We start from the raw sequence: 19,606 nt of genomic DNA, 5'->3' as shown, positions 1-19,606 counted from the left end.
GAAAATACAGACTTAGTAACTGAAACAAAGAAAACATTTTTCAACTATGGGGAAACACTACACCTAGCTTAGACCTTCTGTGTCAAAGAATAAGAGACACTTTGTAAATTCTACCCTAATTAATGGATCTGCTCATTGCCACATGGCAAATATTCTGGTATAAATGCTTTCTTTCATTTGTGTGTGTGTTTGAAATATCCACAGTCCTTGGGGTATCCTCTTTGGAACAGGATGTGTGGGAGGGATTGGACCCATGGGAAGACTGCTTCCCAGTGCCTATAAATGCTTTCTTTCATTTGTGTGTGTGTTTGAAATATCCACAGTCCTTGGGGTATCCTCTTTGGAACAGGATGTGTGGGAGGGATTGGACCCATGGGAAGACTGCTTCCCAGTGCCTGCCTTTAAAGTGGTCTTATTCCTCCCTGAAACTGAAAAGGGGAAGAAAGAAGCACACATGAATCCAGTAGAGAGTAAAACTAAGAAATACTAGAAAACGGGAACAGACAAGATTGACAGAAGAGGTGACGGAACAATGCAGCTCACAGGGGGAAAGCCAGGGGGTAAAAACAAAAATTAAGAAACCTAAACACTTTGTCAGAGATGGCCACTGATCACAGTGTAAAATGAGTATATAAAGTAGCTCTATAGCTCTCCATGATGTGGCCGGCCCACAACAGAACTAACTCGAAATCAGAAATTTAAACAAATGTGGGGGGTGAGGAATTTGCCTGCCACCACTGAATCTTCAAAATCTGACCAATCTTAAATTGTTCAAAGTAGTTCTCAGCTGAAACACCTAGATTAGCACCCTGGAAAAAGACAATTCAGCTCAACATTGTGGGTTTCTTGCTAGATTATTTGAGGTTAAAAATCTCTGATCTGGGCCAAGTTGTATGGATGCTTGAAAGCAGTTCAAATAGTCACAGGTGTTAGGAGCATCTACCTGTCAGAACTATACAGACTCTAAGGTACCAGTGGCAGAGTCAGATGATCCCAGGATGCTGACTTGTCCAATTGTTTGGGATATTTTTTAGTCTATTTGGTTGTGGACAGAATCCTCGGAAGTTTAATGCTTACCACCTGCTTATATAAACCTTGCCCTTCCTGGTCACTGAAATCTGCTGGAGGTGCTGGTTTACTGGGTTTGAAAGGCAATTAATCCTTCATTAACAGAAGCACTGATCACCCCAGCCTTGAAACAGGCTGTGGTGCATCCACTTCTAAAAAAACCAGCCTGGACCCAGGAGATTTCAATAATTATCAACCTGTCGTAAATGTTCCATTCTTGAGCCTGGTGACTGAACAGGTGGTGGCTGGCCAAGTCCAAGCTTTCCTGGATGAGGTAAATTGTTTAGATCCTAGTATTGGACTGAAATTGTTGAGGCCTAGTATTGGACTGAAATAGCTTTGGTTACTCTAGTGGATGACTTGTGCCTGACTCTGTTGATTCTCCTGGACCTCTCAGCAGTTATCAATATCATTGATCATAGTATCTTTATGGATCACCTATCTGAGGTGAGATTGGAAGGCACCACTTCACAATCGTTATGGTAGAACCTGGAAGCTAGGCTGCAGAAGGGGGTGCTTAGAGATTGCTGCTCAGCCCCTTGGACTTTAGCCTATGGTTCCATTTTGTCCCCTATGCTCTTTAACAGATACATGAAACCACTGGGTGAAGTCACTTGGAAATTTGAGCTGGATTGTCACCAATTTGTAGATGACACTCAGCTCTATCTCACACTTCTAGCTGATTGAAGGAAGACTGTAGAAACCTTAAACTGGTGCCCGGACACAGTTTTGTATTGGATGCAGGCTAATAAACTGAAGCTTAATCCTGACAAAACAGAAGTGCTATTGCTGGGCAGAAGGTCTGACCTGGGATTTAAGATATCACCCTTTCTGGATAGGGCTGCAATCTCCTTGAAGGAACAGGTCCATCCATTGGGGTGCTCCTGGACCCAGGCCTTTCACCAGCTTTGACTGGTTGGCCAGCTACAGCCTTTCCTGGGTAGAAAAGATCTGGCTGCAGTACTGCATGTCTTGGTTATGCCTAGATTAGATTACTACATTGTACTCTATATAGCACTGCCCTTGAGAAGCCTTTGGAAACCTCAGTTGGTACAAAATGCTGTAACCAGGATGTTGACTAGAATGGGTCTTAGGGACCATATCGTTCCAGTCCTGCCCCCCACACACACACACACAATGGCTTCCAATTTGTTTCCAGACAGAGTTCAAGGCACTGGTTTTGACCTTCAAAGCCCAATATGGTTTGGGACCAACATATCTGAAGGACTGCCTACTCCCTTATGAACCTACCTGATCACTATGGTTATCTTCGGGGGCCTTGCTTCAGGTGCCCCTGCCTCCTTAGGTTAGGCGAGCAGGAACCCAGGAGAGGACCTTCTTAGTTGTGACACCAAAGCTTTGGAACTCTCTCAGATAAATTAGTCTGTCACCTTCTGTTACCATCCTCTGCCAGTGGGTGAAGACTTTATTGTTTCATCTGGCATTCCCTCAGTGATCCCTCCTTCCATACCAACATTTTAATTGCTATTTTTATGTCTTTGTACATATTTAACTGTGTTTTTTCTTTGTTTTATGTATGTTTAGTGGTGATATTAATGGTTTAAGATGCAATTTTATCGTGTATGTTTTAAATTGTTAGCCACTTCAGTGGCCCTTGTGAGGACAGAAAGGTCAGATATAAATTTTGTATACAAATAAAATAAATAAGAAAATAGGCTCCCTGACTGATGCTGGTAAGATCCTTGGGGGGGGGGTGTTAAAAAGTACAGTAGATCCATGCATTTCTTGGCTGGTAAAATCTTGCCAGGGTAAGTCTCTGGCCAAAATTATTAAATCCATTCATTGTAGCTTTCAAAAAAAAAAAGTGAAGGAGGTTGTGGTTAAACTTTTATTGAAGAAACCTTGCCTGGATTAAGAATTTTTATTTTTTAAGACGAATGAAAGCATTATCCAAACACTGCATTCAAACGATGCCTATAATTACACAACAGGATTTGTCTATCCATATTTTAAAGCCATAAATAGAGCTCTACATCTAGAAAACATTTTTCAACTATGGGGAAACACTACACCTAGCTTAGACCTTCTGTGTCAAAGAATAAGAGACACTTTGTAAATTCTACCCTAATTAATGGATCTGCTCATTGCCACATGGCAAATATTCTGGTATAAATGCTTTCTTTCATTTGTGTGTGTGTTTGAAATATCCACAGTCCTTGGGGTATCCTCTTTGGAACAGGATGTGTGGGAGGGATTGGACCCATGGGAAGACTGCTTCCCAGTGCCTGCCTTTAAAGTGGTCTTATTCCTCCCTGAAACTGAAAAGGGGAAGAAAGAAGCACACATGAATCCAGTAGAGAGTAAAACTAAGAAATACTAGAAAACGGGAACAGACAAGATTGACAGAAGAGGTCATTGTAGAATAGCATCTGTTCCCATGGCTGATAAAAAAGGAACCAGATAACTCTACCAGATAACTCTACCAGTGCAAGCTGCTTTTCAGAGCTCCATCTCATTCCTACTGTTTACAGTTGGGTCACAACGATAGTAAACCCTGAACATCCATATTACATGCTGACTGGATTGTTTGCCCCTACAATACATCAAGGTGTTCACACAGTGTTTGGTATTTGGAGATGACTAGCAAAGGTACCTGATCCAGTGATACTTATTTGTTGAAGCCTATGATTAGTAAGATTTGGCCTTGTTTTTTCACAGTATCATGCTGTACCACACCACATGGCAAATCTTTTGTCTGAGGGGAATGTGATATGGCACAAGAATCTGCTGTTCAAAATGCCCAAGATGTTGCAAATAATTGGATCTTGACCAATACTCATACACGTGCACAGGAGCATAAAGGAAGATCTCTGTTACAAAGGATCTGGTGGCTGGGAGCCAGTCCAAACCTAGTGGCTTCTTAAATAGTTTTTACTTACTTTCCATTCTTGAGAATATCTCATCACAATTCCTCTGCAATTGTTGTTATATTCAGCGATTCCCATTTTTGCAACATCTTCGGGACCTTTGATGCCTAGCATTTTGTCAATTTCATATTCCTGCAAAGAGCAAACATTGTTACAATGCTCTTGAATACCTAATGGTTCTGAAAATACAGACTTAGTAACTGAAACAAAGAAAACATTTTTCAACTATGGGGAAACACTACACCTAGCTTAGACCTTCTGTGTCAAAGAATAAGAGACACTTTGTAAATTCTACCCTAATTAATGGATCTGCTCATTGCCACATGGCAAATATTCTGGTATAAATGCTTTCTTTCATTTGTGTGTGTGTTTGAAATATCCACAGTCCTTGGGGTATCCTCTTTGGAACAGGATGTGTGGGAGGGATTGGACCCATGGGAAGACTGCTTCCCAGTGCCTGCTTTTAAAGTGGTCTTATTCCTCCCTGAAACTGAAAAGGGGAAGAAAGAAGCACACATGAATCCAGTAGAGAGTAAAACTAAGAAATACTAGAAAACGGGAACAGACAAGATTGACAGAAGAGGTGACGGAACAATGCAGCTCACAGGGGGAAAGCCAGGGGGTAAAAACAAAAATTAAGAAACCTAAACACTTTGTCAGAGATGGCCACTGATCACAGTGTAAAATGAGTATATAAAGTAGCTCTATAGCTCTCCATGATGTGGCCGGCCCACAACAGAACTAACTCGAAATCAGAAATTTAAACAAATGTGGGGGGTGAGGAATTTGCCTGCCACCACTGAATCTTCAAAATCTGACCAATCTTAAATTGTTCAAAGTAGTTCTCAGCTGAAACACCTAGATTAGCACCCTGGAAAAAGACAATTCAGCTCAACATTGTGGGTTTCTTGCTAGATTATTTGAGGTTAAAAATCTCTGATCTGGGCCAAGTTGTATGGATGCTTGAAAGCAGTTCAAATAGTCACAGGTGTTAGGAGCATCTACCTGTCAGAACTATACAGACTCTAAGGTACCAGTGGCAGAGTCAGATGATCCCAGGATGCTGACTTGTCCAATTGTTTGGGATATTTTTTAGTCTATTTGGTTGTGGACAGAATCCTCGGAAGTTTAATGCTTACCACCTGCTTATATAAACCTTGCCCTTCCTGGTCACTGAAATCTGCTGGAGGTGCTGGTTTACTGGGTTTGAAAGGCAATTAATCCTTCATTAACAGAAGCACTGATCACCCCAGCCTTGAAACAGGCTGTGGTGCATCCACTTCTAAAAAAACCAGCCTGGACCCAGGAGATTTCAATAATTATCAACCTGTCGTAAATGTTCCATTCTTGAGCCTGGTGACTGAACAGGTGGTGGCTGGCCAAGTCCAAGCTTTCCTGGATGAGGTAAAATGTTTAGATCCTAGTATTGGACTGAAATTGTTGAGGCCTAGTATTGGACTGAAATAGCTTTGGTTACTCTAGTGGATGACTTGTGCCTGACTCTGTTGATTCTCCTGGACCTCTCAGCAGTTATCAATATCATTGATCATAGTATCTTTATGGATCACCTATCTGAGGTGAGATTGGAAGGCACCACTTCACAATCGTTATGGTAGAACCTGGAAGCTAGGCTGCAGAAGGGGGTGCTTAGAGATTGCTGCTCAGCCCCTTGGACTTTAGCCTATGGTTCCATTTTGTCCCCTATGCTCTTTAACAGATACATGAAACCACTGGGTGAAGTCACTTGGAAATTTGAGCTGGATTGTCACCAATTTGTAGATGACACTCAGCTCTATCTCACACTTCTAGCTGATTGAAGGAAGACTGTAGAAACCTTAAACTGGTGCCCGGACACAGTTTTGTATTGGATGCAGGCTAATAAACTGAAGCTTAATCCTGACAAAACAGAAGTGCTATTGCTGGGCAGAAGGTCTGACCTGGGATTTAAGATATCACCCTTTCTGGATAGGGCTGCAATCTCCTTGAAGGAACAGGTCCATCCATTGGGGTGCTCCTGGACCCAGGCCTTTCACCAGCTTTGACTGGTTGGCCAGCTACAGCCTTTCCTGGGTAGAAAAGATCTGGCTGCAGTACTGCATGTCTTGGTTATGCCTAGATTAGATTACTACATTGTACTCTATATAGCACTGCCCTTGAGAAGCCTTTGGAAACCTCAGTTGGTACAAAATGCTGTAACCAGGATGTTGACTAGAATGGGTCTTAGGGACCATATCGTTCCAGTCCTGCCCCCCACACACACACACACAATGGCTTCCAATTTGTTTCCAGACAGAGTTCAAGGCACTGGTTTTGACCTTCAAAGCCCAATATGGTTTGGGACCAACATATCTGAAGGACTGCCTAGTCCCTTATGAACCTACCTGATCACTATGGTTATCTTCGGGGGCCTTGCTTCAGGTGCCCCTGCCTCCTTAGGTTAGGCGAGCAGGAACCCAGGAGAGGACCTTCTTAGTTGTGACACCAAAGCTTTGGAACTCTCTCAGATAAATTAGTCTGTCACCTTCTGTTACCATCCTCTGCCAGTGGGTGAAGACTTTATTGTTTCATCTGGCATTCCCTCAGTGATCCCTCCTTCCATACCAACATTTTAATTGCTATTTTTATGTCTTTGTACATATTTAACTGTGTTTTTTCTTTGTTTTATGTATGTTTAGTGGTGATATTAATGGTTTAAGATGCAATTTTATCGTGTATGTTTTAAATTGTTAGCCGCCTCAGTGGCCCTTGTGAGGACAGAAAGGTCAGATATAAATTTTGTAAACAAATAAAATAAATAAGAAAATAGACTCCCTGACTGATGCTGATAAGATCCTTGGGGGGGGTGTTAAAAAGTACAGTAGATCCATGCATTTCATGGCTGGTAAAATCTTGCCAGGGTAAGTCTCTGGCCAAAATTATTAAATCCATTCATTGTAGCTTTCAAAAAAAAAAAGTGAAGGAGGTTGTGGTGAAACTTTTATTGAAGAAACCTTGCCTGGATTAAGAATTTTTATTTTTTAAGACAAATGAAAGCATTATCCAAACACTCCATTCAAACGATACCTATAATTACACAACAGAATTTGTCTATCCATATTTTTAAAGCCATAAATAGAGCTCTACATCGCATAAACAGAAAGCAAGGGATCGACATACAATTTAATTCACAAAGAACTAGATCCAGACTATACCATTTTAAATATGAGAAAATATTCAGCATACCACTGGCAAACCATGGCAATCCCAACCAAATCTTCTCTCCACATGAAAGCCACTCTGATGAGCATATCTAGTTACTATGTCTTTAATGGTTCCGGCAAGTATGTGTCCGTAGTGTGGAAGGCCAGTTGCAAATGGAGGGCCATCATAGAAAGTAAACCTGCAGATCAGGGCGGGGGAAAAACACTGTCTCAAAACAGGAAAGGATGGCCACATTTGTTCTCCACTACTCAGAGTAAACGTCTTTCTAAAAGTGAAGCTGTATATGCTGACAAGTAAAGTCTTCCAAATGCTGTTCTACCAAGCATCTTCCCACAGTTGTTTTACACAGTCATTTCTAATTTGGCTCTTTTGTTAACCTGAAAGCCAGAATAATCATAATTTGGCTCTAACCCATCACTGCACATACTCATAGACATTTGCCTCTTTAAAGATAGACTTGCCAGTTTGGTGTAGTGGTTAAGTGCGCGGACTCTAATCTGGGAGAACCGGGTTTGATTCCCCACTCCTCCACTTGCACCTGGATGGATGACCTTGGGCAAGCCGTAATTCTGATAAGAGCTGTTCTTGAAAAACAGCAGTTTCTGTCAAGAGCTCTCTCAGCCCCACCTACCTCACAGGGTGTCTGTTGTGGGGAGGGGAAGGGAAAGGAGTTTGTAAGCCGCTCTGAGACTCCTTTGGGTACTGAAGGGTGGGGTATAAATCCAATCTCTTCTTCTTCTTGCGCCATAATGCTAGCTAAAAACAAAGCTGTGGAATAAAAACAGCAACTTGTATCCTACCATTTCACACAGCAAAGTCTAAGGCCTTCCTCAAACCTAGGCAGCCTTCCAAGATAGAAACAGCTCAAAGGAGCAGCCAGAGGAGAAAGACCAAGCCAGAGAATGGGAGGATATGAGCCAGGAGCAGTTGCTTTTTCATAGGAAAGGAGAGGAGAAAACTAGACACATCTTACCTAGGCCTGTTTTTTGACTGTTTCAGGCATTCTTGAAAACAATCAAGTCTGTTCCAGAACTGCAATATTTTCTCTTCCTCCTCTGGAAAGTTTATGTTCTCTGCAACTTGCTGAACCATTGTTTTCCTATGTACATCAAGAAAACAAAGAAATACAAACATGATCAGAGATCATCACAGGGCATACATTATGCAACACAGTGCCTTCAGCTGTATATATCACTTAACACAGTGGTCATCAAAAATCTAAAGACTTTATCCCTACGCTTGAGTACAAGTGTCAAATAATTACAGTCCAGCATGGACCTTGAGAAGAACTCAGAAGGTTACTCCAAGACACTTGTCACTGCAGATACCATGTTAGCAGTTTCCCAAAAGCTGATTATTTAAGGGGAATGATGGAGAACATAGATCTGGCAGTTACTATCCCTAGTTTGTTATTATTACAGTGCTGACAAAAATGTGATAAGAACTTGGAGAACCTCCTAACGTACAAAATCAGAAGTTGTCCTAGCTTTACGAGTATATAGTTCGGGTATACAGCCAGACATCCTGGAATGTGAAGTTAATGCTCCTGCAGGGGGTTGGACTAGATGACCTGCAAGATCCCTTCCAACTCTAACATTCTATGATTCTATGATCCTCTCATTCTGTTAATGTAGGTACTGAAAGATGAATGCCCACGTTTTCCACACAACTTCAGATATGTCTCTGCTCTGCTATCCTTCTGTTGCAGTGATTTGGCTTGCTTTACCCCTAGATGTCTCAATTTTGCTTCTTAGAGCAAAGGTTATAGATTTTCTTTCTCTTTCCTTTTTTTTTAAAAAAAAAGGGGGGGCTAAACATGTACACAAATATATGCTCTTATAAATACTGACCATGTAAATATTTGTAGTCATAAAACAAAGGTACACAATGGTAATGAAGTGTAACAATGACCGGGCTATGGAAGCTTCAAAATACCAAAGACTCCATGCATATGTCAAAGTATTACTTTCTGCCCATTTTTAATAACTGAAGCACTGTACTGAGAAAACAGTGACCAGTAACCACAGGGCACATATTTAGGTACAATGCAAAGATTTTTCCTAAAATCATCACTGAAAACTACAGGGAACATAAAAGTGGTAGCAGACTTATATTTCAAAGAGCTTAAGGAAAATGCCTTGTGGGACTATCAGTATATTGATAGTTAAAGATTTACACTTTTAAACCCAAGACAGTGTTTAATGTTGCTTTAAAACCCTTTAAGCGCATTAAAAGACAGCTAGGTAATTTAACTGGAGCCACAGGGTAGGAAATGTTCATAAAGTAATACTAGATCTACTTATGGGATAGACAGAACAATTTTTGGCTACTCAGCTCCATTAATGCAAAAGACTCAAGGTCATGCTGACTGTTAGCCAACGTTTTAAGCCACCTGAGTAGTATCCTATGAAGCCTGTAATAGAAGGCACTCCAGGAAGTGGATCTTCTGTATCCTTCTTCTTCCACAAGCAGCCCCATGACCCCCAAAAGCCAATGCCAGAGTTTGGAGGACCCTTGTGGACAAAATGCCAGGCAGCACAAGGTGCTGCATGCGGTGAGGAGATGGAAATTGTGCAAAGTGAATCCATCTCCTTCTTCGTCCAGTGGAAGATCAGCAGAGCAAGCTTTCCACTAATGCAGGAGGAGGATTTCACACAATTTCCTTCTCCCCACTGCAGCCCATTGTGCCCTTTTGTGTATTAGACTCCCCGCAATCTTCTGCATCATCTTTCAGCAGTGAAAGAAGGCTGCTCTGAGAAGTGGAAGGCAGGGAAGAGATCTTCCATGAGAGTCTTCAAATGCAAATTCATAATCGCAACTCCCATTTTAAATCTCTGAGCAATGTTTTCACACTAAAAGGATTATAGTTCTAAAGAGTTTCTATTTACTACGGTATAGTCAGCTGCTTGCCAAGTTAAACATCACACTCTATGTGTGTACAGTAATGTATTCATGCATATAATTAATGAATATTATGTTACTCACTTGTTGTAAAATAAAAGACTATCTAGTAGGAATAAACTTGGTATTAGAGATACTGATGACAAGACAGAGTACTTGCAACCTGTAGAAAGTGAAGTCATTATAGGAACTCTGCTATAAAGTATGTGTTTAAACTATTTCAGCAACTTTTATATAACATGAAATGTATTATATCAATAACCCTTTAATTAAAATAAAATTATTTCAAATTGTAGCTATTTAATTCAACGGTATTTTGTAACCATTTCTCCCAGAAATTCATACAGATAACCAGAATCCCACATTGACTGTTCAGTCTGAGAACTGAAGAGGCATGAGGAAACTTGACAACTAAACTGTTTAGCCTATTCCTAGGAACATTCATGTAAGTATAGGTGAATGCCCTAAGGATGCTAGGAAAAAAAGACATACTAAATAGGAGAAAATGAGGAGGAGAATATTGATTTGAAGAGTACTTTTAGGACTTCTAGCCAAAATGAGACAGAAATTACTCATTGTGTAAATCATATGCCGTCATTTCTGTAACAATACCAAAATCAGGTTCTTGTTGGATCTTGTACACGTGCAATTTTAGGACACTGAAGAGGGTTGCAAAGAACTGCACAGGGCTTTTAAATGGCCAGTGGTACGCTCATCTGTACTGAGTGAAAATCTATTTCAGCAAGTAGACAGAGCTAACTGGAACAGAGCTGGTTTTTTCTCTGTCTGAAGTCACTGGTGTGACACAAACCACTAATGAATTTGTCGAAACATATGAGCTAAGAACATTTGTGGACTTATTTAAATGGCTAAACCAACTTAAACTACTCCTAGCATACATATCCAGAACAACAGCTGATGCAAGATCTGTTTCTAGTGTTCACATAGCAAGTAACTACCAGCTGTAATGCACGAGCTTGAGTTAGATCTAATAAGCATATTTATTTATTTATTTAATTTGTACCCTGCCCTCCCCGCAAAAGCAGGCTCAGGGCGGCTTACACTGGTTAATACATATTGGTTCTAACAAAGCCTACTTAAAGCACACTTGAGACGTTCCAAGGGAGAGAAACATTGAAATGAGGCAGGTGTCATAGGCTAATAGTTCAAAGGATTATTATGTTGACAATAAGAAAGATCTGAGGAAAGCTCAGAGGGAAGTAGAAAGCCCTCAAGGAAAATGTCAAGAGAGGAAGTGTACTATAAATCCAACAAAAGTGGCTGGGAAAAGTACAGAACTCCAATCCAAAGGATGCAGAAAATGTACAAGCCCAGCAAATGAATCACAGAGCAATCACCACTTGCAGAATGGATGGAGTTGAATAATACCAAGTCTTGGAGCCCAGTCACGGCATGGGGGGGGGGGGTCGCCTCTTCTCTTGGAAGCAGAAGGACAAGTGGTGCTGGGGTATACCTCCTCCTATGCTGACTTTGGGAATTTCAAGGCAGGCTGTGGCTCCGCAGGCACAGGTATGATTTAAGTTATCTTCACTCAAACCACACCAGAGCCCCGTGCCAGGTTGGCTTCTCAAGCAGCCACTTAAACACTGAACCAGCTCAGCTGAGCTTTGTATATACTCTTGCATGAACAAGGCTGGTACATTAAAGCTGGTACTTTATGGCTCAAGGCTGCATAACATACACAGAAGCCACAATTATTCCAGTTAAGACACACAGCAAGGAATGCAACTGTCAATTAATTCTGATGCCTGTCCTTCATAGCCAACCTCTATATTTTTTCTCAGTTATCAATCTTAACCCAGGTTTGGGCTGTATTCATAAAAATGGGATAAAATGAGTAAGAGTAATTTTTTTTTCTTTTTGGCGCACATGTAAACCTTTCAGACATATGCTTATGATAAAGTATATTTAGTGTAGCTAGTTCTATGTTATTATTTCCTTGCCATATTTTCTACTATGTATGGATATCTATAGCCTAATAAGGAAAAGGACCAGACAAGGGTGAAGGGCTGTGGCTCTAGTGGTAGAAACGCTGCATGGCATGCAGAAGGTCCCAGGTTCAATTTCTGCCACCTCCAGTTTAAAGCCCATGTGTACAATAATGTATATACCATAGCCTCACTAAGCAGTCTCTGGCAAGTCACTGTCCCTTAACTCCTCTCCCTCCCTCCCTCCACATTTTTGGCTAATGTACACAACTTACATGTAGGGGCCAGTGTCAGCATACCTGGCAATGGGGCAGACATCAGGGCACAGGGCTTCAAGTGGGGCCCACTGTCACAGACTCCCCATTTGTTCACCTCCCCTGTCACCTGTCCATGCGCCATTTGCTTGCAAGTACTCCGCTATCCATGATTCCAGTTTCCCAGCACTGATAGGGAAGTGCGTGCAGTGCATGCATGATGGCCGCACTTCTGGTAACCGCAGCAGCTGCACACACCAACCTGTGCTGTCACAGAAAGAGCATGAATGTGGCGCAGGAGGCTGTGAGCGCAAGTGGAGGGAGGGCTTGTGAGAAGGGAAAGGATTCACAGTCAGGTGGGAACACACACAGGCGGATGGGTAGAAAGGGAGGCATGATGGGCAGAAGTGAGCCCCTGAGCTCTGTATGCCCAGGGCCTCCCAAAATCTGGAAGTGGCACTGCTTACATGATTGTAGGAAAGATTACTAAGAAAACATGTGTTTGCATTAAATGCTCTGAAGCACTGCATATGTGCTATTATATCCATTTATTAATCACCTTTATATCCTCTCGTTTCCTCTAAGGAGTTCAGAGTGACAGACATGAATGAAGGGAGCCATTTTTGTACATGTATTTGCATTAAATGCTTGAAGCACTGCATATGAGCTATTATATCCATTTATTCATCACCTTTATATCCCCTCGTTTCCTCTAAGGAGTTCAGAGTGGCAGACATGAATGAAGGGAGCCATTTTTGTCACAAGGCAAGCTACAAAAAAGTGAATGAGTCATGGCTGGAGCAGGGACTTGAATTCAGGTTGTTCCAAGCCTGATACTTGTAGCTCCCAACACCACCTTACATGCATTCACACAGACACACTTTATTTTTCTTCCAATCAGTACTAGTATGAAATTATACAGAGCAAGGAACTCAAAGGGAGAAGCTACAATAGGGCTTGGGGGGCCCACATTCGGGTAACTGCTGCTTTTGCTTGTGCAGGCAACCTCTGGGTCCAAGGTCAACAAAGCTCATCTAAAGTTTAACTCGCTTTCATACATAAGTTTGCCAGTGTGACCACTACAGAAGCAGAACCAAAAGCATATGGCTGGCACATATGGTTGGCTGTTAGGAACTAACATCTGGAATTCCTCTTCAATACACTACATTAAACGATCTCCAATGTCTATAATTCCTTATCAGTTTAATTTATACTCGCTGAGCCTCATTAAAGGGTGAGCCACAAGAATGAACGTTTAATCCCAATATCATCTTTACTTTAAACACATTAAGAATCAGGCCACTTGAAACATACTGGTTTCAACACTTAGCATAATACCTAAATATTAAGCAACGACAAAAAAGCAGTATGAAACCATTTAAACCACATTACGTACTGCCTTTAAACATACATTTTCTGGTTGATGGGCAACCGATTTCTTTTTCAGCTCCACTAAGAAAGCAGAAAACATATTACCAGCCATTAGGTACCTACAAACCAGGGACAGCACCCCACCCCCAAATACCCAATCTGAGACTGAGGTGTAAACCATAGACGCCATATCCATACAACGCAGCACCTTCATCACCTGAAACCGGGAAGCCACTGAACAAATTCCTGGAGAAAGATCCACACGAGCTAGACGGTGACAAGGAAAGAAAGTTGCCCACTGTGGAGCTGGGCGCCCGCCCTTCCCCACCTAAGCAGACCTATTCATTCATCACTCACCCGCCAGCAGGCCCCGCACCCGCAGCACCCGACCGGCTAAAAATGATGCAACCTGAAAGCAAGGGAAAGCATGACAGGAAGTTCAGGAAGGAAAAAGAGAGAGAGAAATACACGCCTTCGTAGCACAGCTACTTAGCAGTCCACACATAGGCTGCAAACAAGGCGGCCTCCCATTGGGCACGAAAGTCTCCCAGCAACCATCAGTTTTGGCCACGCCGGCAAAACCGGGGAAGGAAATGGAGACGGGTGCTATACGCAGACTCCAAAACGGCCGCTGGTTTGTGTCGTGATGGTTTTCGAGGGAGGTGGCGCGGTTTCTGGTGCTTAAAAGGGGTGTTGGCTGCCTATGGTTTCTCTATAAAGCGTTAGATTGAGAAATCTTTTGCTTTAAAACTGGATTTTCTGTTAGATTTTGACGCCCTATTGTTGTTTTTGTAAGTCGGGGTGTGACAGCTCATGAGAGATGATGGAGGAATTTATGATTTTATCGCTGCATCGTAAAGTTAACCGTTTAAAAATAAAAGCAAGGAGACGAACGTATATAGTGCAAGCGTACATGTAGGGAGGAAATGTGATTTTTTTTAAAAGAAAAATCCTGGAAACGCTAGCAGAAGAATCTTCAACACTGTTCTCTATATTGCGGCTATGGGGCAAAGAGGAACTAAAAAGGGGGTCTGGGTAAAAGTCGGATCTAAATGGATCCTCATGAGTTCATATGATTTATACACTGAAAAGAAATAAATCCACCATCATATTGTAGGCCATGTGTTAGTCACCAAGGGGCACCACAAAAATCACACACCCGCAGATTCGTGGCACCACAGCAGCACAAAAACATGATTCCAAAGGAAGGATCCTCATGAATTCATATGATTTCTACGCTGGAGTGACCATCACACGTGAGAGGTGGAATTTGCCCCTAGGACTCCAAGGCCACCACCCTGGGGCTCAGAGAGGCGGGGGAACCCCGCCCCCCCTTGCCGCTGCCATTAGCGCTGCTGCTGCCACCACCACCGGCAGCCATAACTTTTTAAAGAGCCCCTAAGAAGACCTGGGGGAGCCAGAATGACCTCTTGCGCCCAGCAGCCCCATCACACGAGAGGTGGAATTTGCCCCTAGGACTCCAAGGCCACCCCCCAGGGGCTGGGGGGGGGGACATTTCACGTGTGCCCCTCCCCCGCTGTTGTCGTTGCCATTAGTGCTGCTGCCGCCGCGGGCAGCCATAACTTTTTAAAGAGCCCCTAAGAAGACCTGGGGGAGCCAGAATGTCCGATCGGCCATCACACACGGGAGTAGTCTCCAAACTGACTTTGAAGGGAGGTCTATGCAGAGTGTATTACAACAGTCTAGACTCAATGTTACGATGACATGAATCCAGGTAGCTAAACCATCCGTACTGAGGTAGGGGGCCATCTTTCGGGCAAGGGTGAGTTGAAAGAATGCAGGTTTTTGCAGCTACCCTGTTTCCCCGAAAATAAGACCTACCCCAAAAATAAGCGCTAGCAGGATTTCTATGCATTTGTGGTATAGGCCCTAGTGTGTCTTCTTGAGAAAAAATAAATATAAGACAGTGTCTTATTTTCGGGGAAACACGGTACTCACTTCTCCAGCAGTAATGTTGGATCCACTAGAACCCCAAGGATCTTAATTGAGTCAGGGTCAGCTGAACCCTATCAAAAGTGGGGAGCACAATATCCCCTCTGCCCCCTCTGTAACCCCCACAAAAATTGTGTCCACGCCTCCATGCAACCATTAATGCATTTCTTTAACAATGGCACTGCTTCAGTATTTTTTTATAATCCCAAAGGTTCTCTCCCCTTACTCATTACTTGTCAGAAGTTTTAACTGCACTTTGGGATGCAGCAATGGTCTGCATGAAGTTATACTGCATCCTACAGCTGCATCGTTCACATTAAAACATTCCTCTCATGCGCCATAAAAAATAAACAAACAAAAAACAAACAGTGAACGTGAGCAATAACTACTTTGACACAAATGGAAAATGGCAAAACAGAAATGGGAAAACAGCAAAAGGACATTAAAATGCCGGTTAGCACTTGCTCGTTACTGTGTTGCAACACAACATGGGGGGGGGGAATACACGCACGCCGGGGGGGGAGGCAGCAGCAAAAAAATGGAAGAGAGGCAGGAAGGTGGACAGAGGCTGAGGACAGACTGGCAGTATGAAGTGCAAGGGAAGCAGGGCAAAAAGACCTGGACCAAGTTGTACTGGGGATTCCTGGTGGCACTGCACCTACTGATGTGGGAGCATACCGGGGAGGAGGCGCAAGGGAGCATTCGCACTGTTGGCCTACCCCTGGCGGAGGCACAGCTGTAAGCGGCTGTTTTTCACTCCAGCGACATGCGCCTATGCACATAGGCACAGCAATGCAGCTTGTTTGCGGCTTTTAGTGTGCACACCTCCGGGAAGCGGGATCAACTTGCCTTCCAGGGTTTTGCTACTGCTTTCACCTGGTACTTTTTTAACACAGTAGGGAATCGTCATAGGACAGGTTGAGTACGGCTGGGGAACGCCTGACAGCTGTGGCTGTTTGAACCGGCCCCTTTAATCTGTTTGTGAAACATGCCTATATCGGGCCAAACTGCCAGTCTGAACTCAGCCAGAGGAGAGGTGGGAAGGGGAGAAGAGAGAAAAGAAGCAGGAAGGGGAGGGGAGGGAAGGGGAGGGAAAGAAGCTGAGGGGCGTTAAAGGGGTGGAGAGAAGACAGCTGCGAATGAATTGCGAGTTCCCCACTAGAATGCCCCAACTCCAAACCCATAGTGAAGAAAAAGATCCTGAAGATGGCAGGGAGGGAAAATCCAGGGGGAAACACCATAAGATTCAGGTCAATTGCCAACCCTGCACCAACATGTGGGGAAATCATCAATTCCCATGAATAGTTTCGAGGGATGACACTGGAGCAAGCGATTGTGCGGAATCGCCCAAAGAGAACTTTTTCTCCCTCTCACAAAATACTAAAACTCAACGGCATCCCAATGAATCTGATGAGCAGTAAATTCAGTATAGACAAAAGGAAATATTTCTTAATTTTTAGTAATCAATTTTTATTCTTTTCTACCATTATATATAACATTCCATCTTATTCTTTCAAAAGTTTAAATAACTCTTGTTTGTTACAATATAATGATTTAAACATTGCCAACTTTAAATTTCAAAATAATAAGTCGATAATATGGATTATCTTTTTTTCTGCTAAATATTCTACTACAGGAAACCAAAGAGCTTGAAATGTTTTTGGTAGTTAGCAAATTGAAATATTTCTTTACGCAAGTGATAAACGTGGAATTTACTGTCAGAGGATGTAATGATGGCCACAGGCATAGATAAATTTAAAAGGGGATTAAACAGATTCATGGAGTGGCTTCTAGCTGCAGCCGGTGACTAAAGGGAACCTCCACATTCAAAGGTAGTAAACCTCTGAATACCAGTTCCAAGAGGCACTATCACCAGAAGGCCTTGACCATTTTGCCCTGTTGTTGGACCTCCAGAGGAACTGTTTGGCCACTGTGTGAGACAGGATGCTGGACTAGATGGACCACTGATCTGATCCAGCAGGGCTTTATGTTCCTATGAGATGCCCTCTGTAAGTCCTTGCAGATCATCTGCTAGTATTTACTAAAATAAACATAAAATATAAACTCCTTCATTGTTAACTGATGTGAAATTCCTGTATTTATGTGTGGAGGGGGAAAGTACCATGAAGGCACTTCGCAATTGAGTGCCCAAAAAGTATTAGTTTAAAAGTGGATCCCCCTTCAAAAATCTGGATAAGCAATGCTTTTGTACCTCAGTGCAGCATCCATCCACTTTGAATGAAAGACCATTTTGTTGTTGTTCAGTCGCACAGTCGAGTCCGACTCTTCGCGACCCCATGGACTAGATCCCGCCAGGCCCTCCTGTCTTCCGCCGTCCTCTGAAGTTTGCTCAGTTTCATGTTCGTTGCATCGATGACACTGTCCAACCATCTCATCCTTTGCCGTCCCCGTCTTCTTTGACCTTCAATCTTTCCCAGCATCAGGGTCTTCTCCAGTGAGTGCTCCCTTCTCATTTGGTGGCCAAAGTATTTGAGCTTCATTTTCATTATCTGGCCTTCCAGGGAACAGTCAGGATTGATTTCTTTTAGGATTGACTGATTTGATCTTCTTGCCGTCCAAGGGAGTTAGCAAATTACCAAAAGACCATTAGAGGGCAGTATTTCTCCACTTTGAAAAAGGTAGAGCTGTTCGATGTACTGTCAGGAGCCACATTTGTATAGGCTTTTCCCACTCTGCGCATGCACGTTCACAGATACACACACATATGTGCCAAAGAAATGGTTTTGTAGAATTACTGGACATGAGAAGACAAGACTAACTGGAAAAGACAGTGATGCTAGGAAAAGGGAAGTAGGAAAAGTAGGAAAAGGGAAGACCTAAGATGGATTGACTCAATAAAGGTAGCCACCGCTTTCTGTTTGTAAGGCTTGAGCAAGGCTGTTAACAATAGGACATTTTGGGGGGTTTTGTTTTTTTTAAGCCCCCGGAGGGGATTTTTTTATTGCATTTTTCTATAAACTACAACAGAAAAAAAGGGAGGGGAAAACTACATCTATGGGAGAAAAGAAAGAAAACCAAACTAAAAACCCAAGTATAGGAGATCAACAATAGGACATTTTGGAGGTCATTGATTCATAGGGTCACCATGACAGCACATACCCCCACACACACACATGCTGGCAAGATAAAAAGGAATTAGGAACTTTTTTGTGGACCTTTCCACATGCCAAATTGTTTTGCTTAAAATTAAAAAACACATTTAGACAACTTACTAGATTGGAGACACTCCTAGACCCTGTCTTGTTTTTATTAATATATAAACAAGGAAACATACAGCTAATTTACATTTATGTTTATTAAAATAATTTTATGTTCCTTTCACCTCAAATATGCAGTGGAGATGAAGAATAGGTTTAAGGGACTAGATTTGATAGACAGAGTGCCTGAAGAACTATGGACGGAGGTTCGTGACATTGTACAGGGGGCAGCAATCAGCACCATCCCAAAGAAAAAGAAATGCAAGAAAGCAAAGCGGCTGTCTGATGAGGCTTTACAAATAGCAGAGGAAAGAAGGAAAGCAAAAGGCAAAGGTGAAAAGGAAAGATTTACCCAACTGAATGTAGATTTCCAGAGAACAGCAAGGAGAGATAAGGAGGCTTTCCTAAATGAACAATGCAAAGCAATAGAGGAAAACAATAGAATGGGAAGGACTAAAGATCTCTTCAAGAAAACTGGAGAAATCAAGAGAACGTTCCGTGCAAAGCTGGCCATGATAAAGGACAAAAACGGTAGGGAACTAACAGAAGCAGAAGAGATTAGGAAGAGATAGCAAGAATACACAGAAGAACTATACAAGAAGGACCTCAATGCCCTTGACAACCACGACGGTGTGATCACTGACCTCGAGCCAGACATCCTGGAGTGCAAAGTCAAATGGACCATAGAAAGCATTACTAACAACAAAGCTAGCAGAGGTGATGGTATCCCAGCTGAGCTATTCAAAGTCTTAAAAGATGATGCTGTTAAAGTGCTGCACTTCATATACCAGCAAATTTGGAAA

General features: G+C 42.5%; 1 protein-coding gene across 1 annotated transcript in view; it reads right to left on the bottom strand.

Annotated features, from left to right (window-relative positions):
* IARS (isoleucyl-tRNA synthetase) overlaps positions 1-14,058 on the bottom strand; it is a 125,576-nt gene extending 111,518 nt beyond the window's left edge. The window contains 4 exon segments of the mRNA XM_015427543.1: positions 3,969-4,088; positions 7,179-7,335; positions 8,131-8,256; positions 13,990-14,058. Coding sequence (XP_015283029.1) covers positions 3,969-4,088; positions 7,179-7,335; positions 8,131-8,249 — 396 coding nt within the window. The 5' untranslated portion in view covers positions 8,250-8,256; positions 13,990-14,058.
* Between the last annotated feature and the right edge of the window lie 5,548 nt (positions 14,059-19,606).

The sequence above is a fragment of the Gekko japonicus genome, unplaced genomic scaffold (assembly GCF_001447785.1).
Source record: "Gekko japonicus isolate JY-2015 unplaced genomic scaffold, Gekko_japonicus_V1.1 scaffold354, whole genome shotgun sequence".
Taxonomy (NCBI): domain Eukaryota; kingdom Metazoa; phylum Chordata; class Lepidosauria; order Squamata; family Gekkonidae; genus Gekko; species Gekko japonicus.
The sequence above is the reverse complement of the archived record's forward strand: the minus strand, read 5'-3'. Positions and strand labels throughout refer to the sequence as shown.